General features: G+C 37.1%; 1 protein-coding gene across 1 annotated transcript; it reads left to right on the top strand.

The window, feature by feature from the left end:
- Positions 1-1316: 1316 nt before the first annotated feature.
- On the top strand, positions 1317-13156 carry meox2b (mesenchyme homeobox 2b). Its single transcript, XM_057355210.1, has 3 exons — positions 1317-2150; positions 5096-5268; positions 12011-13156. Exons 1-3 carry the CDS (start codon positions 1445-1447, stop codon positions 12230-12232), a joined length of 1101 nt encoding a protein of 366 aa, XP_057211193.1. The 5' UTR covers positions 1317-1444; the 3' UTR covers positions 12233-13156.
- Positions 13157-14688: the final 1532 nt, after the last annotated feature.

Genomic DNA, 14688 nt, shown 5'->3' with positions numbered 1-14688 from the left:
GTCACTTTATGCTTGCAACAGACGGTCCAGTATGTCATTTGGATTAGTTCTAGATTTTGTCAGACACATTCTGAGTTATTGCAGGGTATAGAGGGACTTTAATAGCTGTCAGTATCAAACTTTTGTGAGTTTTTTTTAAATGCATTTTTTTTGTTAAAATACAACGAACAACAAAGATATCAAATGCTTTCAACAACCATCTTTTCTGTTTTGGTCATTTTAATAGATTTTATCCAAAATACAAGCAAATTTTTTAGTAATGCTATGTATGTTGATCTGTCTCATGCAGATAATTTCCAAACACAGTTATATTCTTTTGTATAGAGTCTACACTGAACAGAAGTTAAGTTTGTTTATCAGTCTGGTCTTATTTTCTATTTAATTTAGTTTAATTTGTATCAATATTTTATTGTATATGAATTGTGTTAAATTAAATTAAACCTACTCAACAGTTATTGATACTTTGCAGAGGTCTACCTGAAATTAAGTTCGGGCCACATAATGTTTGCTTATGTTGATACCGCTAAAGCCGTCTATATGCATTGTAAAAAAACTGTGATTTTACGAAATCTGTATTTTTACACAATTTTTTAATGTATTTTTGAAATACGGTAACAAAATGTAAAATGACAGAAATACACTGCAAAAGTTACAAGTTGGGTGTAAAATAGCATGAAAAACATTTATTTTGTAAACATATAATTCTACTGTACTTTGCAAAAAATATTTTACATATTTTTCTGGTAAAGCCATGTTGCAGTTTTTTTTACTGTATTTTCTTACAGTATTGAATACATTTGGTTGGATAATGTTACAATTCAAAATCAAATTCGAAGTTAATTCCAATTTAAAAAGAGGATGCTGAAAACGTAGATAATTTTAGGCCACCTTAGTTCATGCACTTCAGTAAACACACAGACAGATAGGCACACTTAGCAATTTGAGCTGCCGTCGCCCCAAAACCCTGCACCCCAACCTTTGCCCCACCCCTTAAGACACCCACACTCCACGCTGACACTTCTCCTGCTTACGCAATTCAATTCTTAGCAAAACACTCAGTGGGGTCAGATTGCCCAGGTCCAAAATATCATCCCCCTGTTTTCGTGAGCCCGCAACTACTTGGCCGGCCTCAGATTTATTGTACCTCGGTTTTCTGGAGGAATATCGCATGCATGTGGTCAGTAGCGAGGAGCCTGCGACCCAACCTCCCTCTCATGTTACGCCCTATATATAACATCCATTTCTCCACTACCTCCGTTTGCCCCCCTCCCTCCCTCCTTCCCTCTCTCCAACCACATTTCTTCACAAGCACAGTATCCAGTCGGGCCCAGAGCGCTCTGTCTTTCTCTCTCCCTGTCCTCTCTCTCTCTCCCGTCTGTCACCCGAGCTTCCTCTTGCAGGCTGTGTGTGTTTACCCTCTTTCTCCACCTGGCAACAGGGCTGCATGCTCAGGATTACCAGAGGCCTTTTCTTTCATCGCCACCCGCTCCCTCTTCCTCTCGCTGCTGACTCCTGGACTACGGTAGCCACGGGTGCGAGGCGCTTGAGGAAGAGCCTAGTGATTTTGGGGGTCCTGTCTTCCCCCGTTTCCAACTCACGTGTGCTCCCTGCGTGCACACCGAGGAGACCAGTTGTGTGGATCTGTAGAAACAAAGTGGAAATGGATCACTCTCTGTTCGGATGTCTGCGGAGCCCGCATGCCCCGGCCCAAGCCCTCCACCCGGCGTTCACGCAGTCCTCGCTGACTTTGCACGGACGCTCCGACCACATCTCCTACCCCGACCTGCCGGGACCCTCGCTGCCCTGCAGCTACGCGGGGGACGAGGCCAGCTTCGGAGGACCTCATCACAGAGTTCACCCTACTCCGCAGCATCCACATCACTCACAGCATCACCCCGCCTGGCACGTTCCGCAGATGCCCGCGATCGGTGGTGACCGTCATGGCCTCTGCCTGCCGCACCCCGAAGCTGCTGCAGCAGAACTGTGCAACTCAGGGGGAGCAGGTTCTCAGGGCCTGTGCACTGGTAACCCAACGCTTGCTGGTAGTGACCCCTCTAGGGTGTCATGTGTGTCAGGAGAATTTGGGAGACAGACCATGACTAGTGTTGAACCTGAGCGACGGAATAGCAAAGGAAAGAACGACAGTTCAGGTACGTTCACCTGTTTTTCGCGTTCGGTCTGTGAATTTGTGATCTGTAATTGTATCACTTTTAATTGAACAATTGAACAATCTTGAATAGTTCAAGTATGTTAAAATTCATATAGTTAAATACAAATAATTCCACACAGTAAAAAATAGTTGGTTCAACTTGAAAAAATAAGTAAAAAAAACCCTGCTTGCCTTAAAAGTTTTAGTTAATTCAACTTAAAAATATTAAAGAAATTAATTGAGTAAACTAATATTTTTAAGTCGAATATTGTCAAAATTTTAATGCAACTAGGTTATTTTTGAAATTCTTAAAAGTTGAACCAACAAAAAACAACAAATTTTACAGCGCATCATACTAAAGATGGGAAAATAAAATTCATTTGAACTGGTTCCCTGAAAGTTACTTGTTTCTTACTATTTTTCTTTTTCAGAACAGATTATATCATAAACATTATTTAATTAAATATATTATTATGTCAGTAATACAGAATTGTAAGCATAGATCTGTTTGTAATCAAAATTGACTTTTTTGTGTTTTTTGTTTGTGCAATCTTTGCCCAATCTGGCCTTAGAAATAAAAGTGTCATTTTATTTTTAGTTGTTAGTCAAAGTTTGTGTCAAAGAAATTATTTAATTGAATTAATTAATTAATTTAGTCTGATAAATATGACGGGAAATTACTTTCTTAAGTTAAATCATATGTTTAGTAAATTGTGACAATCTGATATTTTTTCAATATTTAGATTGAATTTATTTGTTTATATTCGCTTTGATTCAATAATTTTTTTTAAATGAAATACTAAGCAGAAATACAACATTATTGTTTGAGAGTTTATTCAATCTAAATTCATATTCAGAAATAAAAATATCTTGTGTATAGTAAATTTGTATCCACATTATAATATTAATGTCCATCATTATACCTGACGTTACGATGGACATATAAACAATGAAATTAATACATTAGGATTTGTGTGATTTATAATTGTTTTAAGACAGTTGACATTCAGATTTACATGCACACACACACACACACGCACACACGCACGCACGCACGCACGCACACACACACACACACACACACGCACGCACACACACGCACACACACACACACACACACACACACACACACACACACACACACACACACTTGGCGTTAATCAATTCAAGATCCCCACAGACTGAGACTCAAGTTCAAACTCAAGTCCTAGACTAAGTTCAAAGAAAATAGTAATTCCTTTATTTCAGTTCTTTTCTAAATGCGAATGAATGTTGGGTTAATTCAATAAAAATGAAATTTAAAGCACATCATGACTGATCAGCACAGAGCATTTAGAGTGTAATGATGAAGGCGGGTGTGGTGCGGTGCGGCTGCCGTGTGTCTTTCTCTCATCATTCTCACTGGTGTAAGTCACTGTGGCACTTACCCTCAGGTCTTTAATAGCCCACAGGTGAAGCCTGCCGTTAAACGCTCCCACTGCCCACAGCTGTGCGTTTGATACCCCCCAAACACAGGCGTGCTATTTATGGCTGGGGAAAACAGTTGCAGATGGGGACTTTTTATACCAAACCTGGTCCTCAAATTTCAAGAACAATAGAAATATCACACCTGGTAAATTAAGTAGTGTGACATTGACCTACGATCTTATAAATCATTATTATAGGCAAAAGATTGAACTGGTTGTTGTTCAGGTTGTGCTTAAAATGAATTTGCGTTCATACTCTAGAAAGGTTTTATTATTGTTAAAATAACAAGCTTGACTCAACTTTACAGTAGTTCGGCTGCTTTTGTCAATTTAGCGATCTCATACATGGAGCCTATATGTTGAAGCTGTTCATCCAGGTGCCTGTAATATATGGCATGATAGCAGATTGATGGAAATACCCAAAGCTGGTGCACATTTCCAGAAGGGTCCTGTTGGCACTCAGCGTGCCTTTATACCAAATCTAATTTTGTTCTTCACTCTGTTGGCAGTTATTAAAGGCTGTGTGGTTTCCATTTAGAGCCACGTCATGCGTCGAGATGTTGCAATGACAGGGGCTTCAGATTATAGATTATTCAGAAAAGTGATGTTGGAGATAAAATATGAGCTTCAAGGCTTATAATCTTGTGTATTGTAAAAAACAGATTTCTAGAGCAGTTGTATTTCTATGCTGCTTTCAAAGGAGCCAAAAATTCAACATCTAAATCACACCCGTAACTGAATGGCAAGCCGAAAGAAATTCATTGAAAACATTATTTTTCTTTCTTTCTTTCTTTCTTTCTTTCTTTCTTTCTTTCTTTCTTTCTTTCTTTCTTTCTTTCTTTCTTTCTTTGTAATTGTAATTTAACCTTATTGTAAATAAAATCCATTTTATTCTTTGCTTTTCATTGCTCACTTTTTAATCCAGTTATTTCTTCAATTGGTGCTTTTAAACAACAAAAAAAGAAAAAAATATGTAGCACATTTGGTTGATTTTTCTATTTTGCATTTTGAGTTTTTTTACACATCAATTTGGCCTCAATAGTAAAAAATATAACGTTATAACTTTGAAGTATATTACTAGATCCTTGCAGTGTAAACAGCACACTTCTGGTTGAATTAAATAAAACGTTTTTTTAGCTTTATATATTCTGTGAACGGAGCAACATGTGGAAAATGAAAAGAAAATTGATCTGATTGTTGGACAGTGGGAAAGAAAGCCTGTTGATTCAGGCCAGATTTAAGTGCACACACTTCTTTCCCTGGCCCGTCTCCGCCTGCTCAAAACACCAGGGCCATATCGTCATAATAAACGGTGATTGGCAGTCCAAATTGTTCTGCTTTCATTTTTATTTTTGTTCGTTTATTTTATTTCCGAGTCCTGCAGTTTATCACACCATCTTATTATTTCACCCTTTTTTTCCTCACATTCTTTTTTCTGTGCATACGCAGCGGCTGGAGAGTGATCTGTTTTTCATTTCAGATTCGCAGGATGGGAGCTATAAGTCAGACGTGAGCAGTAAACCCAGGAAGGAGCGCACGGCGTTCACCAAGGAGCAGATTCGAGAACTGGAATCGGAGTTCGCTCACCACAACTATCTGACACGGCTCAGACGCTACGAAATCGCTGTCAACCTTGACCTTACAGAGAGACAAGTATGTTGACGCTCAGTCTGTTTTTACATGTTTCTGGGAAACCTAACATTGACATGTTTATTGGTTTTGAAAACATTCATTTTGATGGGTAGAAAGAACTTTTGCATGAAAGCTGACTACGCCAAAAAGATAAAGTCATACAAAGGTGAACTGAGCTTCTTTATGGTAGCCTATAGCCTATTCTTAGGGACTATAAGCAAAAATACTTTTTTTGACTTAAGACTTTGAGCAAAAGCTATGCCAAAATGATGGATTAAAGGTTCGAGGGTCTTTGCTGCCATGCTGCAATTCATTTTTTTACTCTTTTCATGCTTTACACTTACTGTAGATTTATTATAGATGTCTCGTATGTTTTAATTGCTTACAATGACAAAACAAAATAATTTCAATGACTTTCAATGATATTTCTATGCCCTGTTGAAGTTGAAAAAGAATATGCCCTTTAAGTCAGTTCTGCCTGTCTATTTCGGTAGAAATCTAGCCACTGATTGTAATACTTTATTTAAAATGGCCAGCTCATCTCACACCCATTCATGGGATCATTCCAGTGTCAGTGTCTTGACCTGAAATGAATCCCTCAGTAACTCACCTAGGAATTGAATCGTTCTGTTTGAATCGCTTTTCCCTTCCTACTCACAATTGCTTTCTAATGACTGTCAGCGCAGATCCAATAAATCTGTGGACGTGGGTTGATCTCGGATCTTAAACAGCAAATTCTGAACATCTGCACATTGTTTCTCTAAAGCTGTTTGTAATTATCCCACATATAGTGTTTAGGAGAATCCACATACATGCCACATGCAGTGGTGCTAAAAAGTTTCTTCTTAATTCAAAATTTGCAAGACGCATATTATTTATATTTTTCGCATTTATATATACCGGCACTGTCCTTCCGAAACCTTGTATGTCCAAATTCGCTGTTTAATACTTTTTATTGGTTAGATATTTGCAAAACCCAGTGACAAACATAAAGGACGACTAATAATAACGAATTATGGAAAAACAATCACGAAATATGGAGATATGAGACATCCATCAAATGTTGAACAATCATGAAAAATTAGTCACTGTTCACAAAACGAAAAGAACCAATGGTACTGTATGTACATTTTTGATCAGGATAACAGGATAGCAATTTCAATTAGTGTTTTGTCATGTGCACATAATATCTACACAGCAAAATCGCAAGTGTTAAAAAAGGACAAATTAACACTCAAAACGTATATATAACCCGCACTATCGAAGTGTGGATTATATATACACTGTGGGAGTTAATTTGACCTTTTTTAACACTGCCGATTTTGCTGTGTATAGTGTATAGACCCCTTTTGGGCAAACGTCACGATTACATCACAGCATTAGCAGGAGGCAAAACAAGGGGAAAACTGGAGGCGGCCAATACAAACCAGGACAGAGTCGGCTTCAAAATTAATTTAACATATCATCTTGCTGTGTTGTTGAGTGCCAGAATCGACAGATTACAGGCTCTAATCTGATATTTTAACACATACCTGCTGAAATTGCCAGAAAAAACGACGACAGTTGTAGACTTTGTAGTTTTTCGACCTTAAAATAATGTCTCAAAAATTGTTTCAATGATTGGACAAATCTTAACCGGAAGAATTCTACTGCCACAGTTGAGCTGCTTCATAGAGGCTAACCAGACTCTGTAAATTTTGTGGTTTTTTTTTCAATTTTCAATTCAATTTTTTCAATTTTGTGTACACACAGCCCAGCCCATCCCCTGCATGCGGAAGAGTGCGTTATTATTCCATCAGCTTAATAAACAAATTCACGTGTATTGCGGTGCCCACGGGGAAGCTTATACATCGACATTATTTACAACACTGGTAACAGACAATTGCGCTTATCAACCACAATGGGGAACCTGTGAGAAAAGGTTCTTGCCTTAAACACAATAAAACTAGCGGACCAGTAGAAATGATCTTAAAAAATGCATACACTACATCACTTCAAGTGAAATAAACTTCTGTCTTTTGTTGGTATGGATTACGGCTTGGGTATGTGTGTAAAAATTTCTCGGGTCGGTTTCCCGGACAGGGTTTAAGCCTAGACTAACTTAAATGTTAGAGGTGACTTCATCGAAAACAACTTGCACTGACATATCTTAAAATATATCAGTGTGATTGTTTGTCTCAAGATGCCCACCAGTCATGTTTTTTTGTAACGTAAGTTTTTAAAAACAACTTAAATATTCTAATTTAACTAATTAATTATTGGTCCTAGTCCTGGTTTAAAATAATCCCTGTCCGGGAAACCACCCCCTCATGTTTGCCCACGTAATCACAACCCAAGTCAAATTATTTTTGACATATTAGCGCATATATAAGCTAACTTTGCTAGCAGTTAGCCAACGACCGGAGACTAAACATAAAGGAAACTGTTACTGTTGCCATTGCTGTTTCCACAGTTTTCATAAGTGCAGTAGTAGAAATGGGGAGAGAAAAGAGTGAGATGGTTCATGCTATGTTTTAGGTGTGTTAAAGTGATAGTTCACCGAAAAATGAAAATTCTGTCATCATTTACTCCCCCTCAGATTGTTCCAAACCTGTATAAATGTCTTTGTTCTGCTGAACACAGAGGAAGATATTTGGAAGAATGTCAGTAACCAAGCAGATCTCGCCCCCCATTTACTGTCATAGTAGGGAAAATAAATACTATGGGAGTCAATGGGGGGATCTGCTCGGTTACTGACATCTGGGTGAACTATCCCTTTAAGTAGTAGCATTTGCCACCGTTTGCCACTGCTTCATATAAGCATCTAGAGATGTATACGCTCTCAGTTTCTCTTGACTATTCACGCTTCGTTTCTTTATCTGGTATGTGTTAATGTCAGACCACTTAACTTAACTCGAGGTAAATTAATCCTGACAGTATGTCCATCTATTGTGTGAGCGTGTACAGGTGGGCCAATGGTTCCTTCCGTCAGTCACAGTCCTAGGCAGTTACTGACTTTACACATTCAAATTAAATTGAATTTTCTCCAGTCATTGTCAAAAAGCAAGCTAACAAAACATGCGGCCATGGGAATCGTTCTGCCTCCGCCTATGCTCCGCGTCACGATATTTACTAACAAAAAAGGGCCTAATGCTAAAAAATATTTTATGACCCTTTTTATTAAAAAAAATTACTAAACATCATTGAGATTTGAAAAGAAAACTATAGATACATGTATATATGCTCTTTTTTGTAAGTGGCTTAAGATAACAATGTGCTAAATTAATAAATGTTAATGTAAAATATCATAACAATATTATAAAAAAAAGAATTGAACATTAAGAAAAGACGTTTTCATAAAACCCTTATTGCATTTTTACTTCAAAAACATGCAGGAAAGTTCCCAGTTCACACACTTCATCTGCCAATTTTTTGTCACGTAATGTAATCTGCAATACCTGCGTTGAACTTCCCAAAATAACTATTTGAGACAGTGTCCCTATCAGTTATGGGTAAGGGGGTAGGCTGCCGACACACGGTCCAGATCTGATCGACCCCGTTTTAGGCACAACACAGTAGAGACGCAAATATGTTGAGTCAGGGATCGGAGGTGTGACCGTGGGCCAACGGGCAGCCAGGAGTTTTGAATCAGCACATTACCGACCAGGTGGAAATAGCCTAGAGAGCCCCTAGAGCCAATCATTCCACCAAACTTCCCACGCTCCACATGAAAAACACACAAATCCTGGACACAAGTGCACACATCCGCTGTGACTTTCAGGAAGTTTAAAGATAATTTAAAGATACGACCCTTCAAGCCCTCTTACCTGCAGTGCACATGAGGTGTTTTGCTTGGTTTGCGAATGTGGTGTGCATACTGTATGTCAGACTGAGTGCTGTGCTGGACGAGGTCTGTTATGGAAAACTCATCCAATCTGATAGAGAGTTTGTTCGGATACAGAAGGCGCAATGGCGGATTCAGAGTGGGGGTCTACATGTACGTGCCAGAACAACTCTTTCTGGAGAGTGCCATAACACACACCCTAACACACATTCCCACAAAGTGGTGTTGAGTTTCCCTGATGCAGATCTTGGACGTCTGTGTTGCTAAGAGACCAAAAAAGTGCCATAAACATTGTGCGTAGTTGGCTACTGTATGCTATTTATAGCTTTGCCAAAATGTAATCTCTTAATGAGCAAACAACTCTTTACACATTTACTTTGAATGATATTTGCAACATCATTTATTTGTATTTTTATTGGTACGATAAGAGTTTAAAATTATACTTAATATGACAATATTATATTTTATATTTGAATCATATTTTACATGATTCAATTGCATTATATAATGTGGGCAGAAATTTTTGATCATGACTTTAAACCGTATAGATGTCCCTTCCATTCTGCTTTTAAGTCTCTCATATCACTGCACATTCTCTTTCTTTTCAGATAATTATCATTTTTACCATGAATCAAAATTGTATTATTTGTTTACTTATTTATCATTAGATGGTCGTGGATGGCCTTCTGATGCACACTGCATCCACAGTCATCCAGACAACTGATGACCAAGGACATCCATTGCACACAATACAAAACTTTAGAAAAAATACATTTTAAGATCCTTAACTGTCAAAACAATCAAGTAGTGTAACAAAACACTCACAAATCACAAAATCCATGATATTATTGCAAACTCTCTATTGACTTGGTAATGTTGATAATGTATCCAAAGGCATCTCAATCTCGTCTTTTTGCAATAATACCAGTGCTTTGTAATATTTAACATAAAATATAGTGCCTCTATTTATGTACATATGTGGAGCCGTGGAAAAAATGAAGAGACCATTCCAAATTTTTATTTCAAATCAGCATTTCTAGATGTATTATGGCCATTCCTGTCCAGTGTCTGTTGAATTTCAACAAAACCAAATCTCTGGAGTGACATAAAGTCACCCAACAGCAATGTAAAAGGCTGTATGTGTAATACATGTACAAATATTACTGCTGTATTGCTTAAGAGTAAATATGAACTTGTTTTCTTTGCAGTATTTGAGGTCTAAAGAAATAAACAGCATTTTTTTCTGTTATTTTGATCTGTTTCGCCAGTTTAATTTTCTGCAAATAAATGCAAATAGAAACAAAATGTTTATTTGAAATTTGGTAGAAATATTGTTAGTAGTTCACAGAATAAAAGAAAAATTATAATTTTACCTAAACACATACCTATGAAAAGTACATTTTAAAATCCGAAAAACGGTCTCTGAAATGGTCTCTTAATTTTTTCCGCGGCTGTATGTACAGTATGTGTCTGTATATGTTTAGATTTAAGTTTCTTTTTTTTCTCTATTTCATATTACGGTAACGCTTTAGATTACGGCCCGCAATGTACCACATAATTAAACAGGATTTACAGCGTAAGTAATTGTAACAATAATGTACCTCTACAGTACATATCTGTAGATAAAGGGGAACAATATGTAAAATTTGGAGAATAAAAGGGTAAGAGTTGGGAAAATTAAAAAAATATTTATGAGGGAACTGCATGCCATATTAACTTAAAATATCAAAATAGATTTTGTACGTTACACATTAAAACTCATTAAAATAACTCATAATAACTCATAATTAAAAGAAATGATTTGTGACCAACAGTCCTAAAATCAATCAAATTCAAATTAATCCTAAAGTCAAAACTCAAAAGTCAAATTTACAGTTGACAGACAGCGTGCTTCATTCTTGCTGTTTTGCTTGCACAAAAACTGAACACATAATTTTCCCTTATTTCGTGTTTGCTATAATAATAAAATAAGAACCTCGTACTTAATTAATATCCAAAGTAGCTTATTTATGGGTACATTGCGATTACAAAAATGTAGTGTGTGTTCACGCTAAGATTGATGTATAGCAAACTGCAGGTCATGCATACCATGTAATATTAAAATAGTTACCCCTTAGTTTTAAAATACTTAAAGTATAAAAGTTTTTTTGAATTTTCTGACTTCTTCCCCAAACTTTGCATATTGTTCCCCTTTACCTACAGATATGTACTGTAGACGTACATTATTGTTACAATTAGTTACACTGTAAATTCTGTTTAACTATGCAGTACATTGCGGGTCGTAATCTAAAGCGTTACCCATATTACTTTTCATGGCTATACCTTTGTTTATTCTATCTTTGTTTAATGTGTTCTTTCTTCCTGTACAGCTTATTTGATACAATGAAAATGGTAAAAGCGCTATAAAAATAAACTTGACTAAACAATTCAATGCAACACAGTACTGAAATCACGATACGATAGTATCAGTAAATTTTTTACAAAACAACCGATTTATATCCAAAAGCATTTTGTAGAATTTTATAGAATTCATTTTAACAATTAAAATAAAAAGTAAACACTATACCTTAAGGGAGAACTTTATAAAGCCGCTAAAGCACAAAAAAATAAAACTTACACGTTATGTTGATGCAGGTCCCATGTTGCAGCTCAACTAATAGAATTAAACAGACAGTGTCATTAAATAAAAAGCCATTGCATTATAATAAATATTGTAACATTTTGCATCACAAAGTATTGTGACACAACACAATATTGTTACAATGTTATCAAGAGTGACAATTTTTTAAGCTGTATAATGTAAAACCTATTCTACCTAAATTTAATGAACTTCTATCCTGTGATTCCATCATGTCTGGATTTGTTTTGCAATAATGGCCACCTTAATGTACATATTCCTAACTTACGTGACTCCCTATTAACAGTATTTGTCTTATACAGGTAAAAGTGTGGTTCCAGAACAGAAGAATGAAGTGGAAACGGGTAAAGGGTGGGCAGCAGGGGGCCGCCGCGCGAGAGAAAGAACTCGTGAACGTAAAGAAAGGAACTCTCTCACCCTCAGAGTTTTCCCCTTTAGTGGGGCTTCACCATCCAATCGGCTCTCCAAGCAACGAGGAAGACAGCCACGAAAGTGACCAGAGCTCTGAGCATACGCATTTATGATGCCCGGGGCCCACCCAGTCACTGCCTGCCAAATTCCTCAGGAATCAACAACGTTGGTACTCTAAACGCCATTAACAACTTCTAAACCGGCCATGTATTGTTATTTTGTTATTTCATTCGGAGTGCTTGGGGTTTGTTCCTGGTCTGTGTAACAGATTCTCGAAGGGGTTACAAACCAGAGCTCAGCCCTTATCGGCACCTAACAGAAGTGAGTTAAAGGTGAACGCACTTGACAATTTGTAAAAAAACTGGAGAAAGAAAACTACAGTATGCATTTCGCTCATGTGTGACTTTAATTTTGAAACGTGTAAATAAATGTAAGTAAGAATGTTGTAAACATTCCACATGAGTGCCTTGAAGAGGATTTTTGCACTGTTTTATTTTTGCCAGAACTGATTGCTACTGTATTTATACAGATTTTGAAAACAATTTCACTGAACACTGAACTGAATCTGTGATAGCACAGAATATGTATATTTTTCATTTATTTAAAAGAAAACCCCATTAAGGACAAATTTCTAGCACACTTGTTTTACTCAATTTTTAGTTATGTGTAGATAGATAGTGACAAACATCCTTTTTGTACATTTATCAGGATAATCTGCTTGAACAGATACTTTCTGGTAGTTACTCAAAGAGGTTAAAAATAGACTTTTGATACACGTTTTAATTGTGGGGGAGACAATATAATTTTGATGTCATTGTTTTTTGTGTTCTCTAGTGTACCCAAGGACTGCAAATAATTGCTGAATGATCAATGAGGGGATTACAGTAGTAATAGCATCTATTTGGCTATTTATATGTAATTACTCATGTATAACAATGTAATACCATTGTAACTACAAATGAATGGCCTATTTATGAGTGCAAAACACCAAACGGCATTATGACATTTCTGATCTTTCAAGTTCAGTTTATAGTGTGGTTCATATCCTTTATTTACCTTGTAAATAAACAAACAATATTGCAGTTCTAACTTGTTCATGACAAACTTGCTTAATACATTTCACTGAAAGATTACATTTCACAACTCATTTAAAAGCTTCTTTTAACAAAACTGTTATCAAACACTGAAGAGGATAATGTCATGTAAATATTATGGAAACTTATGGTAAAAATGAACATTATGTTTTGGTTTCAGTGTAGCTCATGTGAGCATTCTCATTTCTGGAGTGGCACTTCATAGAGTGAGCCAACTTCTCAAACGTCTCTGCTCATTGGAGAGCAGCTGGTGATTCGATAGCTGCAGAAGTTTGGACTCATTTGATTTGTGGCTTCGCCGTTCCCCCCGACACACAGGCGAGACCCGGTTAAGTGGATTTGTTTTCATTTGTGGTCAAAGCCAACCATGGATTTTCCCTGCGTGGAAGACGTTTTTGATTAGCCCTCCGATTTAGATGTTTGTGTATGATATACTGTGATCAAAGTGAGACGAGGAGCGATCCCCTTGGGGAAACAATTCGTGGCTTCGAGAAACAAATGCGAAATGTATTTATGACCCCTCCAAGTCTGCCAAGCGCCCAGCTGCACTGATCATAGCCACGTCAAAACAAAGCATGATGAATATGGCCGGTCAGAAGCAGCCTCAAACAGACAAATCAATAAAAACACAAGCGAATAAACACAAATCAAAGCAAACATGACTTAGGCATGAAAAATACACCGCAGAGCAGTAACAAAGATGAGCACACATACAAACAAGTAAACATCCATAATGTTTGCCTTTTGTTTCTCATATTGAAAGCTCCAAGCAGTTGTGTGTTGATTTGGTGTTGGGCATGAGTTTTTTTGTTTTGTTTCTGAAATATTACAACAAGGTGAATGTGAATGCACAAAAATTTCACTCTTCTTGAAAATGTTACCCAGAGCATTCGTCTAGAAGCAATAAGCTTTATGCATGAGTTTTATTGGCATGCAGTGCAAGATAATCCCATTTTTTCTTATTTCAAGCAATTGTACAGCTTTATATTGTTCTCCCAAGCATCTAGTAACTTCTCTGAATTTAGCCATTGCGTGCGACGCAAAAACGGAGTTGTTTTGGAATACCTCTGGCCCGTGTTACTTTTTGATCCAGAGTGAACCTTCTACCTTGACCCCACAGGGAACAACTTTCCTTTAGCAGGAAGGGTTATGTTGTCATTTCTCTTTGCCATGCCAAAAACAACACAGCCAACTGAAGCGGTTTTCCACATAGGGCCCGAGCGTCTGTTCAGCCTCCTTCCAAAAAATGATTTAGGATAATTTTCGCTGCAACTGTAGGTGTTGATGGATGATGTTCACTGAGGTACAATACCCCACATACCATGCGACTGTTATTTTTTTCCTTATGATGGCTGAGTGTGCCCGAGCAAATTTGTGTGTGAGCGCTGACGTTTAGGAGATCTTTTTTTCTGTCACTGAGATCTTGTCGCTTTTATAAAGACTCTACGTGTCAGATAAAACATGTCTAGGGAATA

This window comes from Triplophysa rosa, linkage group LG16, assembly GCF_024868665.1.
Source record: "Triplophysa rosa linkage group LG16, Trosa_1v2, whole genome shotgun sequence".
NCBI lineage: Eukaryota > Metazoa > Chordata > Actinopteri > Cypriniformes > Nemacheilidae > Triplophysa > Triplophysa rosa.
This window is presented reverse-complemented; position numbering and strand designations above follow the sequence as displayed.

Bases quoted from the DNA above. Each gene is read 5' to 3' on its own strand.
- meox2b (XM_057355210.1), top strand. From the start codon at position 1,445: ATGCTCAGGATTACCAGAGGCCTTTTCTTTCATCGCCACCCGCTCCCT. The intron at 2,151-5,095 runs GTACGTTCACCT...TTTTCATTTCAG, and splicing joins AGGAAAGAACGACAGTTCAG to ATTCGCAGGATGGGAGCTAT. The intron at 5,269-12,010 runs GTATGTTGACGC...TGTCTTATACAG, and splicing joins TTGACCTTACAGAGAGACAA to GTAAAAGTGTGGTTCCAGAA.